The 23,643-nt window shown below is 61.4% G+C and overlaps 2 protein-coding genes across 2 annotated transcripts in view; both read left to right on the top strand.

Moving 5' to 3' along the window:
- The window catches only part of WDR90 (WD repeat domain 90), a 31,285-nt gene extending 22,157 nt beyond the window's left edge, over nucleotides 1–9,128 (top strand). The window contains exons 32-43 of the mRNA XM_066977577.1: nucleotides 240–395; nucleotides 1,876–2,070; nucleotides 2,345–2,513; nucleotides 2,842–2,953; nucleotides 3,514–3,685; nucleotides 4,438–4,560; nucleotides 4,756–4,936; nucleotides 5,060–5,190; nucleotides 6,195–6,338; nucleotides 7,532–7,651; nucleotides 8,291–8,375; nucleotides 8,886–9,128. Coding sequence (XP_066833678.1) covers nucleotides 240–395; nucleotides 1,876–2,070; nucleotides 2,345–2,513; nucleotides 2,842–2,953; nucleotides 3,514–3,685; nucleotides 4,438–4,560; nucleotides 4,756–4,936; nucleotides 5,060–5,190; nucleotides 6,195–6,338; nucleotides 7,532–7,651; nucleotides 8,291–8,375; nucleotides 8,886–9,043 — 1,746 coding nt within the window. The 3' untranslated portion in view covers nucleotides 9,044–9,128. The remainder of the gene's footprint in view (nucleotides 1–239; nucleotides 396–1,875; nucleotides 2,071–2,344; nucleotides 2,514–2,841; nucleotides 2,954–3,513; nucleotides 3,686–4,437; nucleotides 4,561–4,755; nucleotides 4,937–5,059; nucleotides 5,191–6,194; nucleotides 6,339–7,531; nucleotides 7,652–8,290; nucleotides 8,376–8,885) is intronic.
- A 192-nt stretch (nucleotides 9,129–9,320) lies between these two features.
- RHOT2 (ras homolog family member T2) lies at nucleotides 9,321–21,954 on the top strand. The gene is made up of 19 exons (XM_066977585.1): nucleotides 9,321–9,457; nucleotides 9,737–9,795; nucleotides 10,626–10,707; nucleotides 10,833–10,876; nucleotides 11,983–12,036; nucleotides 12,359–12,411; nucleotides 12,947–13,055; nucleotides 13,513–13,614; nucleotides 14,103–14,201; nucleotides 14,317–14,425; nucleotides 14,707–14,827; nucleotides 15,657–15,741; nucleotides 17,143–17,288; nucleotides 17,387–17,487; nucleotides 17,558–17,688; nucleotides 18,090–18,170; nucleotides 18,365–18,487; nucleotides 18,746–18,948; nucleotides 20,316–21,954. The coding sequence occupies exons 1-19, from the start codon at nucleotides 9,421–9,423 to the stop codon at nucleotides 20,431–20,433; spliced, it is 1,857 nt and encodes a 618-aa protein (XP_066833686.1). The 5' UTR covers nucleotides 9,321–9,420; the 3' UTR covers nucleotides 20,434–21,954.
- The last annotated feature ends 1,689 nt before the right edge of the window (nucleotides 21,955–23,643 follow it).

Here is a 23,643-nt window from a genome sequence, read left to right on the forward strand (position 1 = left end):
GGGGTTATGGAAATAAAATCAGTGGGTTCTGAGCCTGGCTATTCCTTGGGCTGGCTCAGTTTGACAGTGAAGGCTGCTCCCTGCCACCACTCCCTCCTCCTGCCAAGTGACAGTCGTTCTTGCAGAATTTTCCTTTCGCCAGCTGCATGACTTTAATTTGGGTCTAATAGTTGCTAAGACTAATGAAATGTTCTCTAATTACTTACCAAGGTCTCTATGACAACATTTTGTTCTGTTAGGTTCTTGCCTCTGCCTCGGGAAGGAGGAATGGAGACTCCCATTGTCAAATCTGCATCTGGAACATCCAGGATGGGGTCTGCACAACAAGTCTGTTCCACCACAAGACACAAGTGCAAGCCATGGCCTACTCTCAGGACGACAGGTTCCTTGCTACCCTAGGTGAGTACGCCCGCAACCGCCAGCTGTGGGTGCGGGAGTAGACCCTGGAACAGACAGCTCATGGGAGGAGGGTGCTGTAAGTGACACCCGTGAGATGTGCACCGGGCTCGTGGGTCTGCCCAGCAGCTGCTGCTTGGTAGCCTTGGCACTGGATGGTATTTTCACAATGAAATCGACAGGATGCCTAGCAAACAGGACAGTGGATCGCATGGCGTGTAAATCTGCCGGTGATCTCCCCAGGTGGCCTTGGGAGTGACCGTGAGCAGAGGTGCTCTTTGCAAGTGAGCACGTTGCCAGGGCGCTGTCAGCAGCGTTTCGAGGGCAAACACGAGCCCTGTGTGTCCCAGCCACAGGCATGAACACCGGGCTTGCCCCAGCTCCCATTCAGTTCCTTCTCATTGCCCAGTAAGCTTGTTTTTCTTGAAGTTACAGCTTTCTTCTCCCAGCTGACTAGTGCTTGCTAAGGCTGTGTAAATAGTTTGCAGTTACTATATATAGTATCCAAAGGGAAATGCTTTCTTCTGGACTTCTTATTGTTGCTTAGCTGGAATTCACAGAAGTAGCCAGGCTTCAAACTGTGAGCCTCCTGCCAGGCAGCGATGCCAGCACAAGATGGACGCTCAAGCTGTCTGTTTTGTTTAGGCAGGGGACATTTAAAGGACAAATATGCAATTAGTAAGTTCTTGTTTTGCAAGAGAGGACCTGTGGAGCAGGCAACACATTTGCTCTGGGCTGGTGAGTCTGCCCTTGAAAAAAAGCAAGCTTTGCTAAAGAGGAAGAGAGCTTTGTGCTCTCACGGAGCAGAGCTGGGAGAGGAGCCCTTCTCCAGCTCCGTCCTGGGCTGCGGAGAAGGAAAAAGCTGAAAGTCTGCACTGAGCTGTGGGGCCTGGGAAAGGCCGATGAGGCACCTGCTCTCCTGGCTGTCTGAGAGCTGGGCATGCTTGCCATCACCAAGGCCGGTGCCTTCTGCAGCCCCCCAGCTGCGGTGCCTTCAGCAATGGTAACCTCTGTTTCTTGTTTCGAGACCGTTGGTGCTTAGTGCACGGTATCGCTGGAGGGCTTGTGTTGGACGTGTGCTGAGGTGTGCAGTAGCTACTGAGGATGCAGAAACAGCAGAAAGCCAGCTCTGCGTGCTGAGTTCCCCACCACGCCAGCCATCAGCTGGTTTGAACGTTGGCTGCAGCCTGTGCTGCAGGTCCAGAGGTGCTGCAACCTCCAGCACAAAGTGCTGGGCCCGTTATACCCGTCCTCAGCTCAGGTGATGATCCATCACGTCGTGCAGCTTTTGCTGCCACTGAAGCACTTCCTTGGCTTTTGCTGAGCATGCAAGGGGGCTGTGGGCTGTTTGCAGCAGCTGTCTTGGAACAACTGGGTAACGGGGTGACAAAGTTGACACGAGTGTGCAATGTGTGCTCGTGACCATTGCGAAGAAACACTGAGGCTGCAGAATTCCCTCCTACTGTTCTCGTGTTCTACCTAGGGGACTACAATGATCAAGCTGTTGCTCTGTGGAATACCTACACTTACGAGCTCCTGTCGTCAACTTGTATCTCGGAGCCGGTCCACGACGTGGCTTTTAGTCCTTTTTCTCACCGAGAAATGGCCTGTGTGGGGAAGGGAGCGGTGACATTTTGGCTGTTGGAGCAGCGGGAGGGTGACATCAATCTCAAGGTAAATCTCAGTTTTTTCTTTGGAAATTCACGTTCATTATCTCTGACGTCTTTTCCGAGCCCTAGCAAGTGAGATGGAGGCTCTGCCCCCACAGTTCTGCAAGAGCTGATGATTTCTCTTAGCGAGAGTGTGATGTTGGCTGGCCATGAGTGGCTTTCAGTTGTATTTGATGCAGTAACTGAATTAGCTGAGGGTGGGAGGAGTTGTTGGTTTCTTTCCCTTGCAGGTAAGCACCGTGCTCTCTGTGACCTTCCTGTTTTATGTGCCCTGGCAGGTTCATCGGTCCCCTGCGCCGGCCGTGCTGGGGCCGGTGGAGCTGACCTCTCTCTGTTACGGTGCCGACACCCTTCTTTACAGTGGGACCAACTCGGGCCAGGTCTGCGTGTGGGACACGGAGACCAATCGCTGCTTCATGACGTGGGAGGCCGATGACGGCGAGATCGGTGGGTGCAAATGCCCCAGGCGTCCGTCAGGACTGTAATAAATTTTGTGGGAATTTCGGCAATGAACAGCAATGAGCTTGCAGGCCTCCGATTTCAGCTCTGCTCAGAAACCCGATGGGGACGCAGGATGTGGGGGGTGGCAACGGGCCTGCTGCCCGCGTTGGCAGTAGTAACGACAGTCCTAGCCTGTGAAAACACTGCGTGTGGGGCTGTGTGAGACCCACGCTGCCCTGCTGGGATGAAACGATGGCCTGGCCACCAGGAGCACGCCCAGGGTGAGGGCTGAGAGCTGGGGGGGTTACTCACGGGTGCACCTTACCTCCCCCAGGCGTGCTGGTGTGCCGGCGCAGCAGGCTGCTGAGCGGCAGCAACACGAAGCGCATCCGCCTGTGGGCGGTGGCAGCCGTGCGGGAGCTGAGGCTGAAAGGTCCCGAGGCCAGGTAGGAGGTGGTGGCCCCAGCGCCTCTGCTCCGCTCGCACCCGTCTCGCGCCGTGCTCCTGAGGCGCTCTCCTCCTCGCCTGGCAGCTCCAGGACCTGTCTGAGAGGTGGCTTCTCGCGGACGCGTCAGCTCTGCCTACAGCCGTGCTGCTCTTGTTGCTCTTCACCCTTAGCTTTTCCTCTCCATCCCCGTTGCTGCTGATTCTTTCTGCCTGGATCTTTTTCCTGGATTTTTGCTACAGATAGCTGAACCTTCCTTGTGCTGGAAATGGATGCCCGAAGTTTGTGTCAGCAACGTGGAGAAACTTTGTAGTCTTTAAAATTTAAATTTTAAAATTCTTTAAAAGAATGAGTGAAAAGATATCGCTTTTGTTTCTTCTCGTGCTACTGCATCCCTTATTTTTCTTTCTGTCCTATACACGATGGTTTCAGTGCAGGAGCCCCTCGCTGAACAATTTAGATGCAAAGCCATGCCTGGCCTTATTAGAAAATTGCACTGAAAGGAGGCAACGTCTGCTCCAACAGCTGAGCCGGTCCCTCTTGGATCCTCCTTTCCTCCAGATCTCACTCGGTCATGCTAGAACATGAGATTACCCTCGACGGGACAATCGTCAGTGCAGCCTTTGACGACTCCTTAGAAATGGGAATTGTGGGCACCACCGCGGGAACGCTCTGGTACATCAACTGGGCGGAGAGCACGAGCATCCGGCTGATCAGCGGCCACAAGAACAAGGTTCGAGGGGCTGGGATCGGGGATCTGGGGGGGGCGGTTTGTGCTGGGGGGGTGGTTTGGCTGTGCTCCAACCATGTGTGTGCTGCAGCAGCGCTCCCTGGTCCGGCCATGAGAGAGGTCACAGAGCCGCAGGGCTTTCTGGTGCCGATGGGACACCACGGAGGAGTCTAGGGATAACTGCACTAGGCAGGCAAACATCAAGAAACCTGAGCTCAGCTGCTCTAACCTTAGTTTTTTAACGGCCTCAGCCTGTGAGTAACTGCAGGTCATTCTGCTGCCGTGCAAGAACGCAGCTCCAGAGTCATTGCTAAGTGCTGCAACTGCTGGAAGCAGGCTGTTGGTTAGCTGGACATCCATACTGCAGAAAGTTTTCTTTGCCTAAAATATGTTTTAAAAAATGGTACAAAGGGTGACTGTTTTGAACTCTGCTGTTGCTTTGGTGTACTTTTGTGCTACGGAAAAAAAGGTTTCAGGTGGCAGAAGGGAAGGTGTTTTACTTAGACTTTTATTGCAGAGTGCCTGGTTCCAGCTTTGTGGTTAGGTTTGCGGCTTTCCATCGCAAGCCTCGTTGTCAGCCCGAGATTTCTTTTTAGCACAAAAATAAAGCAACCCTCCTTCCTTTATGTCTGGGGCTTCTCATCTGGTCCTTCCTGTGAGAGGAGTCCTGGGGAATGAGGGGTGCAGAGGAGCAGACGTGCTTTAGGCTGCAGCGTTTTTAGGGCCCCTGTTTCCCATCTCCTTTCTTGCTGCAGGTGAACGAAGTGTCCTTCAGTCCTGATGAGACTCACTGTGCCACGTGTGGGGAGGATGGCAGCGTGAGGATTTGGTCCCTGGGCAGCATGGAGCTGGTGGTACAGTTTCAAGTGCTGAACCAGGTAATCATTTGTGGCACATCAATCTTTGTCTTGGTAGAGGGCACAGTCACCGCTTGGCATTGCAAGGACTGCTGTGTCCTCGTGGAGCAGCCCAAAGCTGGAGAAATACATGCAGGTGGAGCTTTTAGTGCATTTACTGTGTACGGTCCCACTGTTTTCACGGTCATCAGGTCTCTGCCCTGGTTTCTTTTCCAGAGCTGCCAGTGCCTGGCCTGGAAGCCTCATACCACCGTTGCATGGGAAGCTGAGAGCCAGCACGTAGTGGCAGGGTACAGTGATGGCACCATCCGCGTGTTCAGCATTTCCAGGACGGAGATGGAGCTGAAAATGCACCCCCATGCCACTGCGCTGACGGCAATCGCCTACTCCACAGACGGTGAGGTTCCTTGTTGTAACAGTGGGGAGATGTTGCTTTGGGGAGCAGTGACATCACACCTTACTGCTACGGGCTTTTTCATCTCCTACAAGAAGTGTCTCGTTCCCTTCCCTCTGGCCGCAGGAGAAATGATCTTATCGGGGGGCAAGGACGGGCTCGTGGCTGTCAGCAGCCCTCGCACCGGAATGACCATCCGCGTCCTCGCTGACCACAAGGGCTCCCCGATCACCGTCCTCCAGTGCACCAGGAAGCAGGTGAGACCTTCCTTCCCCTCTCTGCCCGCTGCTGTGCAGGAGCGAGTGCCCCGTGTGTCACGGCACAGCTGTGGGAAGGGGCAGCAGCACGGCTGGGTCGGTCGGCCCTTCTCTTTCCTCTTTGTGCCCACCACCCCCAGTAACTTCTGTTAGGTTTTTCTAGGAATAACTTCACTGGGGAGAAGCCACAAGCACTGCAGGGGCAATCCTGAGCCAGTCTGTGCGGGTGGGGGGGGACCTTTGGTGGTTGTTGTCGACACACCGTGCACAGATGTGACGTGTGCCCACAGAGAGCAGCACTCCTTGGGAGCAGCTGGAGCTGGGAGCATTCAGACCCGTGCGTGTGGCCCATGCCCCCGATAACGGCCTCGGGGTGATTTCCCCGCTTCACTCCTTAGCAGCCTGACCTTGTGCATGTAGCTGGCTCTTTGTACAGTCCCTCTGTGAAGCTGGAAGGCTTGAATGTGCAACCGCGGGATGTTTTTAGCATCTCCTTCGTCTTTCTCTTCATGGAGAGTCTTTTTTTTTCCTTTGTGCAGCTTCCTGAGATGAGAATAATTTTGCCTGAGTTCTCTGGCTTTAAAATCTGGGCTGCAAAGCCGCTTGTCCTGGTAATCATATAGTTAGGAGGCCCCTTCAGTTTTAGGTGAAGGATGTGGTTAGAAGACATACTTACCTGCATGCACTGCCCTGGAGATGTGCAGGTGCAGGGGACGTCCAGAAATCTGTCACTCGGGCCAGCCGCTCGCTCCTCCTCCAGCGGCCTCTTCTGCCGGGGCGCTCAGCCCAGAGCACGCTGCTGGCTCTGGAACCACCGCTTCCTTGTCCTATTTTATTGTGATAAATGACTCTAAGCACTGCTCAAATGAGAGAAACCAGGAGGTTAATCCTGGCATTAATCCCCTGCGTTCCCATGAACTCTTGCCCTCTGCTAGTTCTTGCTGGCAGCTTTCTGTAAAGCTTCAGTACTGCACAAGTCATAACGTTGCTTTCATCTTCTGTAGTACCGCGAGTTTGGGGTGGAAGGAGGTGAGCTCTGGCTGGCCACCAGCTCGGACCGTCGGGTCAGCGTCTGGGCCTCCGACTGGCTGAAGGACAAGTGTGAGCTCCTCGACTGGCTCAGCTTCCCTGCTCCTGCCAGCCCTGAGGTGAGCACGGCGCTCACCAGCTCCTGTCCCCACCTCGGCACCGTGCAGCCCCGTCCCTTCAGCACGCTCCCCGTCTGTGAGCAGGATGTGAGGCGTCCTAACCCCCTCCAAACTCACGTGAGACTGTCAGCTCAGTCTAATGTGTTTTACAGGTGTTGTAAAGGTTTCAGTTTCAGCCACCCCAGAGGGGAGGGATGCCTCTGAGTGGGACAGGTGCAGACAGTGAGTGTGCTTAGGAAAGTCACCTTCCTGGGTTCTCTGCTTGTGGGAGAACTTGCTAATGCACCTTCGAGGGTGTAGATAGGCAGTGTGAACTGTGCGTGGCGCTGCCTAACCCCTGGGAAGTACCGACACTGTAAGCATGAGGAGACAAAAAATGCTTTTGCAAAGAGCTGATACTCCTGTGCTGTGCGAAACAGAGCGCAGCCAGGGGTCGGCATAGTCAGCACAGAAGAGACACCTAATTATGAGCACGCTGCTGACTGATGCTCCCAATGAGCGTGAATATCCTGAGCCAGAAGCCCAGTGACTGCTAGTAGAGCCAAATACACCTGCTCCAGTCCTGAGTGCCTGCGATACTTTGCAGAACGCTTTGGCTGCAGACCAGCTGTGGGATTTGGGCAGCAGGACATCTGCTGTGCCCAAATACTGTACTGGACACGAAGCAGCCTCCCATGCACGTGACATGGGCCTGCAGAAGGAAGCTGGGTCTTTCTGGGGGACAAGTGGTCGTGCCTCAGCCTGCCAGTCCCAGCCTCAAGCACCAGCGGGGCTGTTACAGGTCTCCCCACAGTGGATAGGGGAAGGACTGATCTTGCATCCAGTGCTAAATATCCATCTGCTGGGCCCTATTTGCTTGTGCTGAAACCAATCCATAACCCAGTCCCACCTTCACGCCCACGTAGCAATAATGCCCTTGTGGAAATTCAACCCGCTGACCCTAGTGCGTCCTGCTTCTGTGACAGTGAACAACTTGCTGCAGGTTTCCATGGCAGTGTGTGGTTGCTCCTTGCTTCTTTGCAGTGAGCACGGCTGAGACGGCAATGCAAGAAGCAGGAAACAGCCTCCATCACAAGAATTTCCCAGCGCTCCCGAGGGCTGCTGTCCCTCCGTGCTCTCCTTTGCTCCCCATTGTGTTGGGTCGGGCTGGAGAAGCTAGCTTCACTGTTGTTCCTTTTGGTTTCCCCTGCCAGGGTCTCAGCAGCCTCCCACCCAGCCTGGCTGCATTCTGCCCTTGGGAGCATGGTACCCTGGTCTACGTTGGCTTTGGGATGCAGAAGGAAGCCTTGTTTTACAGCCTGCACAAGAAACAGGTACTTCTGGCACCCCCACGTGCCATGCCAGGGCAGCATAGGCACTGCTCTGCTGTTGTGTGGCCGTGTTGAATGAGATAGAGGGGAGGCAGTGCTGCCCTTCTCCCTCAGGAGACCTGCAGGCCAAGCCAGGGGCTTGGGGATGAGCCCCTCTTTCCACGGGGGGAGAGGGGGAGAGCAGGACCCCCTCTTAACCCAAATGTCAGCCCCAGAGCAGCATCCCCTCCTGCTAACCAAGGTGCAGAGAGGAGCACTCTGAATAAAACCACCCCTGAGGGTGTGAGGTGGGTTGGGGCAAGCAGCTGGGCAGTGCAGCAGCTTCTCCCTCAGAGACTCCAGGTCTGGCCCCGGTGAGCAGGGAGCTGCAGGGCCCTGTCCCTGCCTCTGGGCTGGCTGCCAGTCGCTGCTGCTGCCCTTGGAGGAGAGGGCGTTTGCTTCCAGGACCCCTAACGGTCTCTGAATTGTCGTGCCTCCTGGGAAGTGGAAGTGCCTTTGGCAGGTTTTTGAGCTCCGAGAGAGGCCGTGTATCTGCCAGCCTCCCCGCTGAGCAGGAGCCCTGTACCCTCCTAAAGGTGTCACTTGAGTTCTGCTCCCTGCTTGGCTCTGAGGTGTTAGCGTGCTTCTCTTGCTGGAGCGCAGGTCGTTGAGAAGATCTCCTTGCCGTACTTCGCCACATCGCTGAGCCTGTCTCCTGCAGCACGCTTCATGGCCGTTGGCTTCAGCGGTGAGTACCGGCGGGTGCTGCGGCCTCTGCTTGTCCCCAGGGTGCCTTTGGTGGGGAGGGCTCTCCCCTTCCTGCAAGCGGGAGGAAACCAAGCCTCCTCTTGCCTTTAAATGAGACGCACACACCCAAACCAGGGCTTATCCTAAGACCCTGCTGTGGCTCCTCCGTGGGAGTAACGGCCCCAGGCAGGGTTGTGGCAGACAGGGAGAAAACCCCCGCAGCGTAGCCTGGGATCGGGAAGGGACCTTGTGCTGCACAGGGGCACTCAGCACCCTTCATCTGTCCAGACCACAGCCCCCGAGGGCCCAGTGAGCCCCACAGCTGCCCCAGGGCAGCCGGGCGCTTCAGGGGCTGAGGCTGAAGGCCGAGCTGCTGCCGCCTTCGTTCCCCTACACGCTCCCCTGGGCAGCAGCCCCCATTTCCCTGCTTGGTCCCTCAGGACCATCCCCGCTCTGAGGGGATGCCGATGGGGGGGCTCCCCCTCCTGCTGACCCCCTCCTGTCCCCGCAGAGCGCCTCCTCCGCCTGCTGCCCTGCCCCGCGGGCGCCCCGCAGGACTACGGGGGCCACGACGACGCCGTCCACCTCTGCCGCTTCGCCCCGGGCGGCCGCCGCCTGCTCACGGCCTCCCACAGCGCCCTGCTCGTCTGGGAGCTGGGCGGCGGCTGACGGCGGCCACCCCGCCACGGGCCGCGACGAGCCAACCGCCGGCGGGGACCGGGCCCGGTACCGGCTCCAGGCGGCCCCGGTACCGGCCCCAGCCTCAGCTTCAGGCCGGGGCCGCCCCCGGCCGCCCGCGGTGCGTTTTGGGGCGCGGTTCCCCCTTGATTTGTATTTTTCCTTTCCCAATAAACCACCTCCGCGCCACCCCAGCCTGCCCGCCGGTGCCGGGGGGGGGGGGGGGGGGAGCAGCGGGGGGACACCTCCGGCCGCCGGGGGGCGCCGCTCCCGGCCCTGCCGCTCCCGGCCCCGCTCGCTGGTGCGGCCCCGGGAGCGGCGGCGGCCCCGGGAGCGGCGGCGGCCCCGGGAGCGGCGGCGGCGCCGCCATGAAGCGGGACGTGCGGATCCTGCTGCTGGGGGAGGGTAAGGGGCGGCCGGGCGGCGGCGGCAGCGGCCGGGCCTCGCCCGGGGCCTCGGCCCCGTCCTCCTCGCTCCCGGGCCGCGGTGCAGGGCCCCGGGGCCGGTGCGGACGCGCTCCCCGGTAGCCCCCGGTGAAGCCCCGGCTCCCGTGAGGGCGAAAGGGGCCGGGGCGTCCCGCTGGGGGCGGCCGGCCCGTCGGGAAGGCGCCCCGGGCCCGGCCCCCCCCCCCCCCTCCGCCCCGCGGCTCCGGCCGGCGCCAACGCGTGCCCGTTTCTCCCCCAGCCCAGGTGGGGAAGACGTCTCTGATCATGGCGCTGGTGGGCGAGGAGTTCCCCGAGGAGGTGAGCGCGAGGCCGCAGCCCCGGCAGCTCCTGCCCGCAGCCGGGGGCAGCGGCGGGGTCCCCGCTTCGCCCCCCGAGCCCGGGCTCGGTCCCCGTCTGGGCGCGGGGGCTCCCCCGGCTTTGTTCCCCGCTGCTCCCGGGGGGGACGGGGCCGGAGCTCAGGCCTCCAGCTCCGCGGCCTCGGCCCTGCGGCGACACCGGCTCAAGGACGTGGCTGCGCCAGGCCTGGCGCTCGGCCTCCAGCCGGCCTGCGTGTGCCCCACGGGGCCTCGGCGCTGCGCCTCGCTGCCATGGCTGGGGTGGGGACGGGGCATCGCCCTGCCTGCAGGCGTTTGCCCGGTGCCACCGGCGGCATCGCCTGCTGCCCGCAGGCTGCTCGCTGGGGCTCGGGGGGCAGCTGGCCCCCAACACCTTCCCGTGTTTCCCGGCGAAGCCCACGCACTCAGCTTAGCACGTCTCGCAGCTGCCGGGAGGTCAGGTCGGAGGGCTGGGGAGCGCCCCAAAGCTCAGCTCCAGGGTGGCAGCGCTGACTTTTCTGAAAGGCAGCTCTCACGGCGGGCCGCGGCGCTGCGTCTCGAGGGAGGGCTCGCGCCCGGGAGGCTTTCAGAGGTTTCACAGACAGTGAAACCTCTGTGTGAGGAGCGGACTGTAGCAAGCATCAGCTCGCTGCGGCTCGCAGCCCCTTCATGGTGGACCGAGAGCAGTCTGTGGGCTGGAGTCACTCTGCCCACGCAGCGGCCGCGTTGAGAGCTGAATTCAGCCATCCTCTCTGCTGCGCTCGGCCCGGCCGGCATGTCCACGCGATGGAACGGAGTCTGCTCGCTTCGCAGGTGCCCCCTCGCGCCGAGGAGATCACGATCCCGGCGGACGTCACGCCCGAGAAGGTCCCCACGCACATTGTGGACTACTCAGGTGGGGCCGGTCCCCTCGCTCCCTGCCAGCCTCGCCTCTCCCTGCCCGCCTGCGGCCAGGGGAAGAGCATCCCTGCTGCAGCGGGCGGGCAGCAGCGGTCAGTGACGGCTCTTTTCCCCTTCCAGAGTCAGAGCAGACGGAGGACGAGCTGCAGGAGGAGATCGCTAAGGTGAGTGGGGCTGGGCGGGGGGTTGCGGGACAGGAGGCTGTGCTGCCGTAGCCCTGCAGCTTACAAGCGACACGCGGCCGTTCTCCCTTCCCATTAACCACCCAGAGACGTGCAGGCAGTTGGTTATCTGCGGATTAACGCTATCAGTTTGTTTAGCAGATTGTTTAATCCTTCTCTGGGTTGTAAGCTGTCGTGTGGCTTGTCCCAGTCCTCTGGGGAGCCTCCAGAAGGAGAGCAGCGGGGGGCGGCTCGCTGCCGACCTGGGGCGTTCTAGCCTTGGAAGAGGGGAGAAGCTGAGCGTGGGTGAGACCCCCCTGCTCCCTGCCTTAGGTTCCTGCAGTGGCACAGAGCCGGTGGTTTGGGAGCTGGAGCCCTGGGGGACTGGGTGGAGAGGAGAAACAACCCAGCCGGCTGGGATGGGCCTGGCCGCTCCTCACCACTCTGGGATTGACTTTGGCTCCGTGCTGAGGAGACTTCTTCTTGGCTATGGGTAATAACACCACGACCCCACTGTGCATTTCATGTGAGCACAAATATTTAATCGCTCCTCCTCAGTGTTTAATGGATGAGGAGGTGGGACAGGGAGCACAGGGGTGCGGTACCTGCCCCACAGACAGAAGGAGAGTACAGGTGCTTAAAACGGCTCTAGGAAATCCTGCCTAAACCCTTGTGTGGCCCTGGGATTAGCCTGCACGGCTCGAAACGGCCTCGAGCCATGTGGCTGGCACGGCTCCGCGTGTGCCCTCGCCTCTCTTTCAAAAGCCCTGCATCCAGGGAGCGGACCCAGCAGAGGTGGGAGCTGCCACGCGCAATCTGTAAGTTAGTGAAGAGAAATATCTGTGCTGGGCCGAGAGCTGGGGAGGGGAGGGTCTGCGTGCTGTCACGGGGCAGCTGGGGCCAGAGCTGATGTTGTCCGGCTCCTCGGGAGCCCACGGTGTCTGTGTGTTTGCGCGTGTGCTACACGTGCTCAGCTGCAGCTGCTGGGTTGCAACGCAAGCACGACGGCAGCGTGCGGGGCTGGAGCTGCCGGGGCTCAGACCTGCCTCCCCACCACGGCGGGAGCACCAGGACCCTCACTCATCCCCCTTTCCTCTTCTCTCTTGCAGGCCAACGTGGTCTGCGTGGTGTACGATGTCACCAAGGAAGTCACGATCGAGAAGGTAACGTGCTCCCTGCCAGGGCCCTGACGCTCCCGGTTCTGTGGGGGCTTGGGGTTTGAGACTCCTGCAAGCAGAGGCAGGCTGAGCACAGCCCAGGCCTGCTCCCACACTGGTAATCGCCTCCCTGTGCTGGGGGCAATATGCTTGTCGCATCCTTCTGCTGGCATTCAGCATCCCCGGGTGTGCTCTGCCTGCTGGTGCGGGGGAACACCGGGGAGCAGATGGCTGCAGGGCCCTGCCGACAGCTACGGCGCGCGTGCTGGGAGCTGCCTCTCCCTCCGCAGGCTGCTCTGACGGGCCTGTCCCTGTGTTCGCCTTTCAGATTCGCACAAAGTGGATCCCCATGGTGAACGGAGGAGCTGAGAAGGGAGCCAGGTACTGGGTGCGGAGCTGGGTGATCCCGGAGGCTGCTGGGCCCTCGCCGCCTTCGTGTCCTCCAGGGGCTGCTCAGATCAAGCCAGCTTTGCAAGCAGCGGCCAAACCGCTTGTAGCAGAAGAATGTGGGGGCTTTTCTCCCTCAAAGCCTAGCTGAGGCAGAGGGTCATGGGAGAGGGTTCCTCCCTGCCTTGATCCCTTGCCATCCAGGCAGAGAGAGGCTGCTGCTAAGGGAGAATGGGGGCAGAGGAGCCACAAGCTGTGTGGGGATCTCTTAGGCAGAAGGCTGCTGTGCTGGATTAAAGGCTTCTGAACATATTGTTGCTGGGTGAAAGCGTAAGCAGGATCAGGCAGTCTGTTTCTCCAGATGGATGCTCCCAGCCGTGGGAGGCAGGAAAGCTGTTCTGGACCTTGCAGAGGAGGGTGGGGAGGCTCCCCGGCCGGCTGCCCGGCAGCACGTGCGGCTGGAGCGGGGCTGGGGCTGGGAGAGGGGTGGCCTTGCTTGTGCTCTCTGATGCTCTGTCTTTTTCCCCAGGATCCCCATTATTTTGGTGGGGAACAAGTCTGACCTGCAGATGGGCAGCTCCATGGATGTCATCCTGCCCATCATGAACCAGTTCTCGGAGATTGAGACCTGCGTGGAGGTGAGGGACCTGAGGGTTTCTGCAAAGCCTCCCTGAGGGGCAGGAACACTTGTCTGTGGGGCAGGGGAGCCTTCGTGCTTGCAGGGAACTCTGTGCTCTGCTGCTGTTGCTCTGCAGAAGTACCGTGTTTTGGGTCTCAAGGGCCTGTGCTTTACGCCTTCTGCCCTTTGGCTTCCCCACGGACAGCGAGTTTTGGTGTCTGCCCTGTCTGGCTGCAAATGGTTTTGAAGCTCCACGCAGCCCCGTTGGGCCTGAGGCTGTGGAAAGGACACAGCAAAGCCACAGCGTGAGCAGGAGGTTCCCTTTTGTTTTCTTTCCTGCTGGTGGGCAGAGATTGCTCTGTGCTTTGTTGCATTCCTTGTCTGGCTTGGAGAGCTCCAATCGTCTTCCTTCTGCCCCTGTCGCGAGCCTGTTGCCTGCCCCACTCACAGGACTGTCTCTTCTTTTGAATCCTCAGTGCTCTGCCAAGAACCTCAAGAACATCTCTGAGCTCTTCTACTACGCTCAGAAAGCTGTGCTGCACCCCACCGCCCCCCTCTACGACCCGGAGGAGAAGCAGGTAGGAAGCACTGCTCGTGGTTTCTGGAGGAGTCCCTTCCCGTCTCCCCCGGGGGGCTGCAGAGCTCAGGCTGGTGCAGCACCTCGTGCTCTGGGAGCGCCGTGCTGTGCTTTTACCCCTGCGAAGGAGGGAGGAGAGTTTTTTGGCCAAGATAGCAAAAAAGAGGGGAAAGCTCGTGGGGGAAGCCAACAGAAAAATACCCGTCTCCCCATGCCAAGTGTAGCCAGGACAGAGAATTTGGGTGTTTGGGAAGAAGCCCTCATGCTCCGGGCCCTGTGGCAGCCATGGTGGGAAGAGTGCAGGAGAAACCTTCGCTGTGAGCTGTCCTGCTCCTGACGCCCAGCTCCGGTGGGGCTGTGGCTCTGGTCTGGCTGGGCCGTGCTCCCCGCCGTGCAGGAAGGGCTCTGCACGTCGGGTTCGGGAGGCAGGAGGGGGAGCCCCGCTGAAGGCAGTGCCCTGTTTTTGTCACCGTGGTTGGTTTCTTGCAGCTGAGACCCGCGTGTGCACGAGCACTGACCCGGATTTTCAACCTCTCGGACCAGGATAACAACCAGATTCTGAGCGATGATGAGCTCAACTACTTCCAGGTAGGGCTGGCTGCGGGGCTGGGCTACATCCCAGTCCCTGCGGCTGCTGGTGAGCCGGAGGGTTGTGCTGTCTGCGTGCTTGCTCACGAAGGCCTTCTTTTCTCCTGGGAGGTAGAAGTCCTGCTTTGGAAACCCGCTGGCTCCCCAGGCCCTGGAGGACGTGAAGATGGTTGTGTGGAAGAACACCACGGATGGGGTGCAGGACAACGGGCTGACGTTAAACGGTACCAGCACGGGGGCTCCGTGCTCCTCCCCAGCACGGGATGGGCGCACCCATCTCTTTCAGCATATTGCAGGGGGGCCCTGTCCTCAGGCTGAGCCTCTTGGCTCTCGATCCGAGCCGAGTTAGTCCCTCCTGCCAAAGCAAGCCTGAGCCTGCTGTGGCCACTTAAAGCTCCCTGCCCAAGCACCCTGTGTCCCCGGAGGAAGCGTAGTCCTGCGGTGTGGATCCCCGAGGCAGTGCCCGTCTGGCCCTGCTGTCTGAGCTGCCTGGCCTCTCCCGCAGGCTTCCTCTTCCTCAACACGCTCTTCATCCAGAGGGGCCGGCATGAGACCACCTGGACCATCCTTCGCCGCTTTGGCTACGACGACGAGCTGGAGCTGACAGACGACTACCTGCACCCGCAGTGCGTGTCCTGTTGTGGATGGAGGTGACAGGGTGGGACATCCCCGCGGTGTGCGACCCGGGCTCCTCTCTGCGCCCCGGGGGCTGCTGCCCTGCTCAGCTGAGGCTAAATCTGTGCCCTGAGCTCACGGTCAAGTTCGTGCTCCTCACCTTGCCCTGTGGCCGGGAGCTGACACGTGGGGTTGGCAACAAATATAACGGCCTTGGGGCTGTTGACTGTGCTGCTGGCTCTGGTGTAGGCGGGCAAGGAGGGGGGGAAGGCAGTGAAGGCCTGTCCCTGACTTCCCTTGACATCAGCAAGGGGCTGCGAAGGCAGTTCTGTCTCTGCCTGAGCTGAGCTGTCGGGAGCAGTGAGCTGTCAGCGTAGCCCTCCCGGCTGGTTCTGCAGCTGCTGTCTCTTCTCTGCTCCCTGCCACCCCAGAGGTGGTGATCTGGCAGTAATGAAAGGCTTCGGCTGCGAGCTGCCTCGTCCTCTCCCCAGAGAGCAGGCCCCGGGGGGAGACAGCAGGGCCCCTGCTGGTGGAAAGCACTGGGGCTAGCGCTGGGCCCTTCTGAAGCCCTGAGCACAAGGCAGAGCGAGGGCCGTGGCAGCTCCCGGGCTGCTCGGGCAGTGCGGGTGTGCCACGGGGAGTCTGCTCCACAGCCTCGAGACCCTCTCCCTACAGCTTTGTTTTGTTTTGTTGGGGTTTTGTTGGGGGCCTTGGGCAGGGAGGGGCTGGCGAGCCGCGTGCCCTGGGTGAGATGTGGCTTTGCCGAGGGCCCGCTCACGCTGCCCTTCGTTCAGGGCTCGAGGAGGCGTTGGAGCTGCTCACTCGGGTCTCTCCCGGCAGGTTCCGCCTGCCCCCCGGCTGCTCCTCGGAGCTCAACCACCTGGGCTACCAGTTCCTGCAGCGGCTGTTCGAGAAGCACGACAAGGTGGGCAACGCGCCGGGGCCGTGCGGGAGCCTGGCTGCCCTCTGCCTGCCTCTGCTCCCCTTCCAGCGAAGGGCTTTCCTCTGTCACGGGGGCGTGGAGCCGGGGTCACCACCCTTGCCCAAGGTGCAGACGGTAAATTGTGAGCCTTCAGGCTCTGAGCTAACGTCCAAGCGGCGTCGCGCCTCCGCAGTGCCTGCCTGCAGCACGCAGCGGGCCGGGGAAAGTGGGCAGAGCTGCTGGCCTGCAGCCACGGACCCAGCAGCAGCAGGCACGCAGCTGGCAGCCCTGTGGAAGGAGTACTGGGCCAGAGGGAGGCAGAGAAAGCGGCTGGTTGTGCCACGCGCTGGCTCTTTGGAGAGCGAGAGAAGGGCTGTAGAGGATCTGCAATGCATCTGGACACGCTAATTACTTGGGTGTCGGCGTGCACCTGGGTTGCGGCAGCTCGACAGGAGCTGCGGCACTGAGTTGACAGTTACCTCTGCTACGGAGCCAGGCTGAGGGAGCTGGGGGTGTTCAGCCTGGAGACGAGAAGGCTTCAGAGAGACCTCCCAGCAGCCTGCCAGTGCCTACAGGGGGCTGCAGGAAAGCTGGGGAGGGGCCCTCTGTCGTGGGGTGTAGTGATAGGACAAGGGGAATGGCTTTAAACTAAAAGAAGGTAGGTTTAGATTAGATACGAGGAAGAAATTCTTCACTATGAGGGTGGTGAGGCACTGGCCCAGGCTGCCCAGAGGAGCTGTGGGTGCCCAATCCCTGGCAGTGCCCAAGGCCAGGCTGGATGGGGCTTTGGGCAGCCTGGGCTGGGGGAAGTGTCCTTGCCCATGGCAGGGGGTTGGAACCAGACGATCTTTAAGGTCCCTTCCAACCCGGACCGTTCTGTGATTCTGTGACACGCATCCCTGTGTGCCCAGATGCCAGCAGAGCCTCTGCGCCGTGGCCCTGTGGCACGCCAGCCCGAAGGCGTTGTGTTGTGTCGGCACGTGGTTGTCTGGCGGCCAGAGGCCCAGCGGCTGCACGCAGACCTTGGGTTGGTTTCCCTGCACGCAGAGGGTCTGGCTGCTGCGTGGCAGAACCAGCAGCTCACGTGGATGGGTCCTTCCTGGTGGCAGGGCTGGTTGGTTCCAGCTGCAGTCACAAAGCAGAATCACCCCACCTGTAGGTAGCGCAGTGACGGGAGCCCCTGGGGTTCGCGTTCTCAGTGCACGCGTGCACCTCTGGCCTTGCTTGCAGTTGATTTCCGCCACTGAAAGCATCCCCGTGGCATCCTGCAGCAGCGGGCAAGGTGGCTTCAGCGTGCCAAGGCCCCTCTCTGCACCCTGGCAGTGTTTGGGGTGGCTGTGGAGAGCCGCGGGTGCGTGTAGGCCGCGTCCTGCCTCGGCTGCTGACTCCCGTCTGTTCCGGCAGGACCAGGACGGTGCCCTCTCGCCCGCAGAGCTGCAGAACTTCTTCAGCGTCTTCCCCTGCGTGCCCTGGGGCCCCGAGCTCTACAACACGGTATGCACCACTGATAAAGGCCTGCTTTCCCTGCATGGATTCCTCTGCCAGTGGACGTAAGCTCAGTCCCTCTCCCACGCCTTCGGTCACGTCGCGTAGCGCTTGCTCGGTTGGCACCCCCCGACTGGCTCCCCGCTGCTCTCCGCCTCCCCAGGCTCGTGGCCTACCTGGATGTGCGGCACTGCCTGGAGTGCCTGGGCTACCTGGGCTACCCCATCCTGTCGGAGCAGGACTCGCAGACGCAGGCCCTCACAGGTACGGCCGTGCCCTCCCCTCCTCACCCCTCGGGACCCTCCTCTCGCTCACCCGGCCCCTCTCCTCGCAGTGACCCGGGAGAAGAGGATTGACCTGGAGAAAGGCCAGACCCAGAGAAACGTCTTCCTCTGCAAGGTGCTGGGAGCCAGGGGCGCAGGCAAGTCCGCCTTCCTGCAGGCCTTCCTCGGCAGGAGCCTCGCGGTGAGTGGCTGCTCCCCTGTGCGGCGGAGCAGGAGCAGGAGGCAGAGCGCGAGGCCCGGGAGCGACCTGCTGCGTGACGGCACCTCCCGCCCCGGCCAGGCCCCTCCACGCGGCGGCTCTTGCCTCCTTAATTTTGTGTAAGGCGGCGGGCCCCCTCCCTCGGCGTGTCCCCAGGACATGCAGGGGCTGCTCCTGCCCCAGGGCCGTCCCCGACCCAACGGAGGTGATGCTGGTTTTCCCTGCTCGTTACGAACGGCCCCACATCTCGCCGCAGACGCTGGCTGGCCTTCAAGGGCAGCGGCTGTTCCGCTGCGGGGACTGGAGCAGTGGGCAATGCTTTCCCTCCCCGGAGCACTCCTCTTGCTCCCCGCTGTCTGAGACTGTTTTTTCCTCGGTGGCAGGCCCAGAGGGAGACCCCAGGAGAGCCGTCTCTCTACACGATCAACACCGTGCAGGTCAACGGCCAGGAGAAATACCTTATAGTAAGTCAGGGAGCGGGGGCAGCGCTCTTGGGTCTGCCCAGGAGCAGTGGCTCGCAGCAGGGCTGGGCTGTGCCCCCCGTGTTGCTGCGGAGCTGCAGCACCATCGTGGTGCCCCTGGGCTGCGTGCTGGTGGGAGCCAGCCCCGTCTCCCTGTGGCAGCGCCGCGCCACGTGTCCTTTCCCCTCCTGCTCCAGCTGTACGAGGTCAGTGCTGACACAAAGTTCACGAAGCCATCGGACGCTGCCTGCGACGTCGCCTGCTTGATCTATGACCTGAGCGACCCCAGATCCTTCAGCTACTGTGCCAGTATTTATAAGGTAAGTGGCAGGGGCCCTGGGGGATTCAGCCTTTGAGCGGCAGCCCCGCGTCTCCCGGGAGGGTGCTGCAGGAGCTGGCCTTCTGCAGCCCTGGTGCTGGAGCCCCTGCCTCCAGGCAGCAGTGTTGGTGGCCGAGCCCTTCCTCCCGGTGCCCTCCAGCCCTTCCCAGCTGGGACCCCTCGTGATTCCCTCCCCGGAGACCCGCAGGGCAGCGGCCGGTTGCTCACCCCTCGCCGGGCCTTCTGCCCATCCCCGCAGGAACACTACGTGGACAGCCAGATCCCCTGCGTCTTCGTGGCCTCCAAGACAGACCTGCCAGAAGCCAGTCAGCAGCCCGGGCTCTCCCCCGCCGAGTTCTGCTACAAGCACTGCCTCCCGCCGCCCTTCCTCTTCTCCTGCCACAGCCAGGGCCCGCCCGGCACCGCCGTCTACACCAAGCTGGCCACCGCCGCCACCTTCCCGTTAGTATCCGTCCCTCCCGGGCAGGGGGCTGTGGGCTGGGAGCAGAGCCCGGGGAGGAGGGCTGCTGGCTCTGCCCGCCGGCGCCTCGCGTTTGGTGCGGTTTTTCTCTGGCTCTCGGTGTCGTCTGCTTCGATGGGCAATGGGAGCGAGAGGGCCGCTTCGTTCCCTGCTCCGAGAGGGCGAAGGGGACTCGGCTGCCTTCTGCCTTGAGCGTCTCTCTGGCAGATTTATTAGATAAGCTCCTGGAGCAGGATCTCAATTTTTGAAGCCTGAGATAAAATTAAGAAAAGTGCTGAAGGGGAAGTCGCCGGGCTAGTTAGCCGAGGCCTGCAGAGAGGAGGTGGTGGCTGTTTTCTCCCGATAGATGGATCAGGCAGAAAAGGAGGTCAGCGAAGCAGGACCTCTGATCGCTCTGGGAACAAAGCGCTCCTGGAAGGGGCCGGGTGTCGCGCTGGGCAGTGGGGAGGCTGCCGCAGGCAGAGGTGGTGAGGAGAGAGGGGCTCTGCCCGCGGCGAGGCTCGAGGGCGGCGCAGCCGAGGCTGGGGCCGAGGGGCGGCACAGCGCCGGGGGCAGAGCCCTTTCCGGGAGAACATGTGGGTGCGTTGGAAGACAGGATGGGATTACTAGTGAGTGGTTTTCCCTTTAGCTTCTTTTCAATAAACAACTTTATTTTTAGAGCTGACACTTTTTTTTTTTTTCCCTCTGCAGTATTAAAATTTAAATAATCTTAATATATCTTAGGGTATGTGGTATAAATAAATAACGGCGTAATGGAGGGCCAGGGATTGGCTGTTCTCCCCTGATTTAGTGGGCAATGAATAATGGATACGCCTTTCCTCCCCGGAGAGGAGCGCGTTGATGCAGGACAGCACATGTTTAGGAAGGGGATGTGTACACACGGGTCCCTTCCCTGCTGGCCTCGGGTTGGTACCACCAGCGGTGCCGGCTCCCCCAGCCCTGCGTGCCCGCATCTCCGCCTGCATCCGCTGCTGGGGCGCTCTGCTCCCGGAGCTGTAAAAGCAGCCTGACCTAGAAAGGAAGGCGCGGAGCTCCTTGCTTGTACTAATTATTTAGATGTTGGTGTGCTATTTCAGGACCACGGGAGGGTAAAGCCTGCGTCCGTTCCACCAGCAGGGCAGGGAGCCATGCGTGGCTTGGCGATGCTGCCGGGTGGCGGGCGCTCCGGCGCGCGGCACCTTCAGGCGGGTGGTGGCCCTGGCCTGGAGCCGTGCTCGCCCTGGGCCCTCGCAGGGACACCCCGACCTCCCTGTCGGGGTGGGAGCCCCCCTGGCTGTCGGGGAGCCTGGCGTCGGGGCAGCCGTCCGCGTGCGCCTCACTCACTGGCCTCTCCTCTCTTCCCTTGCAGCCACCTGAACGCCACGGAGCTGGGAGCCGCGTCCTTTTGGCTGCGGGTGGCCCTGGGGGCCACGGTGACCGCCCTGGTAGGCTTCACGCTGTACCGTGCGCTAGCCAAGAACAAGTGAGAGCTGCTCTCCGCCCCGTCCTCCCCGCGACACCAGCCTCCCCCTTCCGAGCGATGCCCCGGCGAGGGGCCCTGTGTCGAGCTGGTCCCTGCTGGGAAATCCTCCTCCCCCCAGCCTCAATTGCAGGACCAGTGAGACCAGACTTCCCAGCACCAGCAGGATAGATCCTCGGCACCAGCCAGCCTAACCCCGCTGGGGACCCCTCCCTGGGAGCCGGAGGCTCACCCCCGTCTTCTGTTCTGTTCATGTCTTTTTAATGTTTGTTTTTATGCTCAAACGTGAGTGCTTCAGTATCCGTGGGGCAGACACATCCCGTCCACAGCAGGCTGTGCTGGTGCCCTCAGGTCTGTGGGGTGACTCCTGGAGCCCCTGGGGTCTCCGGCAGCACCAGCCCGAAGGCTGCCAGGGTTTATTGGTGCCGGTGGGCTTTGGCCCCATAGGGCACGCCACCACCCGCAGCCTCCATTTCCGTCTGCCAGCATGTCCCATGCTGGGAAAGGCGGCCAGGGAGGGCTGGGGGTGCTCGCTGCCCAAACCCCAGTTTTGGGGTCTCTCCTGGCCCCTCCTGCTGGGACGTCGTGGCTGCAGCCCCCAGCCCTGGGCTGCGAGGGGCAGGAGTGAGACCTGGGCCCTGTCCCAGGCCCTTTCTGTCTTCTGTTTCTGTATTGGAGTGCTGCAGCATGTCCTGCAGCAGGATCTTGGCCCACCTGCCCTCCTCCCCTGGCTCTCTGTGTGTCCTGTCCCCTCCCCACAGTACTCTCGGGAGGGCTGAGGGAAGGCTGCGCTCCTCCCCTGGCCGTGCCATCGCCGAGCTGGTGCCGCATGCTGGCACGTGGCGCTTGTCCTGCTGTCCCCTCCGCAGGGACCGAGGCCGGAGCAGCTGCCTCCGGGCTTTGCATCTCCTGGTACGACTGGAACCACGTCTGTGTCCCGCTCCCAGCCCCGTCCCCCTGCCCCGACGCGGGCAAATGGCATTTCAGCCCAGTTTGGGGCCAGCCCTGCCCCAGTGCCCCAGAGACCGAGCGCCCAGGCAGCTCTGCGCCCAGCTCCCCCCCAGGCTCCCACCCTGCTTCTGCCACGCTGCGGGGAGCCCGGGGAAGCTCCTGGGCTGGAGACGTGCCACAGGCTTATGGGCTACACTCAGGGTAGGCTGATTCACAGGCAGCTTGCGGGGCAGCACCAAGGGACAGCCAGCTGCCTTTCTGTCTGTCTATTTAAAGTTTTATCATGGCCTGGAGCCGGCGAGGGGTTTGAGAAGCCACCTCTGTCCCCATCCCACCGCTGACCCAGTTGACGTGACAAGGTGGTGGCACTGTCCCCAGTGCTCGCTGCTGGCTCGCGGGTCCTGGCACCGCCGGGGCCACCTCTCCCATTCCCATTCCCACTCCCCGTGCCCCAGCCCGGGAACGTGTCCCGTGGGGCAGAGCCCTGGGGCGCGGGGCTGTCCCCGTGCCCGTCACCGCTCCAGGTCTGGTCTTTTAGGTTTGTTCTCTGTAACGAAATAAATTTTTACACACCTTCCGCTTGCACCCACTGTCCTGTCTTGCGTAGGGAGCAGCACCGCTGTCCCCTGCCAGAGCTCTGCAAAGCCAGGGGGACCCTTGGCTGTGGTGTGAGGGGGTCCCACGGGAGCGAGGAGTCCCCAAGGGCCTGGGCAGACCCCCCCTTCGGGGACAGTCACAGGATGTCAGGGTACGAACTGAAGCCTGGCCCCGTGGCACAAGGCGCAGGGCTGGGGAGCGCGGACACCTCCAGAACAAGTGCAAGGGAGGGTGAGTGCCAGCCTGCGGGGAGAGCTGGGGAAGGAGGCAGCGGGTCCCCGTGTCGCTGTCACAGGCTCCCCGCACCCCCGCAGCCAGCTCCTCAGCACCGTGCAGCTCTCGGGGCTGTGCTACCTCCCCTCCCTGCTCCCGTTTCCCCACGGCAGCTTTTCCCTCATTTATTTCTGTCTCTGCAGGCTCTGCCGCGGGCCCTGGGCACTGGGGAACGTGGTCGCAGCCTTTCCCAACACCTCTCCGGGGCCCTGCCACGGCTTGGGTTGGCCCCAGGGACTGTTAAAGCCCCCAGAGCCTCACCTCTCCCCTGGGATGAGCTCCAGGGCTGGATGGGGCCGCGCTGCTCCTGTTGTGCGTGGGATCCTTCTGGGCTGCCAGGGCAGAAGGGGGTCCCGGGGCGGGGGGACACAGCCTGGCCATGCCGTGGGGTGCTGGCACTGGGATGGAGCGGAGCTGGTGCGGGACGGAGGAGGCGATGCCAAGGTGGACGGGACGCGCGGTGCTCCCGGTGACTCCAAACGGGCCGGGCCCCCAGGGCGCAGCAGGTCCACACCCGGTAACGGTGCCGGTGTCCCAGTGCATGCCGTGCTGGAGTGGGGACGTGGGTACCCAGACTGGGACGTGGCATATAAAGGGTGCTGAGTCGCAGGTGCTGGGCTCTGCCGGTCTGCAAACAGGGGCGTGAAGCACCCCTGCGGGGTGTGCTGCTGCTGGGCTGGGCTGTGGGCACCCCAACGGGGACAGAGGGAAAACTTGGGGGCACCTCTGCCAGCTGCGGCATCTGCCTGGTGCTGGGACATGTACTGGGACCTGTACCGGGATGCTGGGAGCCATACTGGGATGCAGGTTCCTGTAGTGGGATGCACAGAGCCGTACTGGGATGCGGGTACCTGTGCCAGGATGTTGGTACCCGTGCCAGGATAAACACACCTGTACCAGGATGCAGTACCCATACTGGGGTGCAGGTACTCACACTGGGATGCTGGGACCCATACTGGGATGCAGGCACCATGCCAAGCTGCACGCACCTGTACCAGGGTGCAGGTTCCCATACTGGGATGCAGGTACCTGTACTGGGACGCAGACACCTTACCATGCTGCACATGCCAGTACTAGGATGTGCATACCCATACCGGGATGCAGGTTCCCGTACTGGGATGCAGTTTCCCATACCGGGATGCAGGTTCCCGTACTGGGACGCAGTTTCCCGTACCAGGATGCAGGTACCCATACTGGGCTGCAGATACCTGTAACAGGATGCATGTATTGGGATGCACATACCTGTACTGGGATGCAGGTTCCCATACTGGCATGTAGATTCCTGTAACAGGATGCATGTACTGGGATGCCCGTTCCCATCCTGGGATGCCTGTTCCCCTACTGGAATGCCCGTTCCTGTACTGGGATGCCTGTTTCTGTACCGGGATGCAGGTTC

Source organism: Anser cygnoides, chromosome 15, assembly GCF_040182565.1.
Source record: "Anser cygnoides isolate HZ-2024a breed goose chromosome 15, Taihu_goose_T2T_genome, whole genome shotgun sequence".
Taxonomy (NCBI): domain Eukaryota; kingdom Metazoa; phylum Chordata; class Aves; order Anseriformes; family Anatidae; genus Anser; species Anser cygnoides.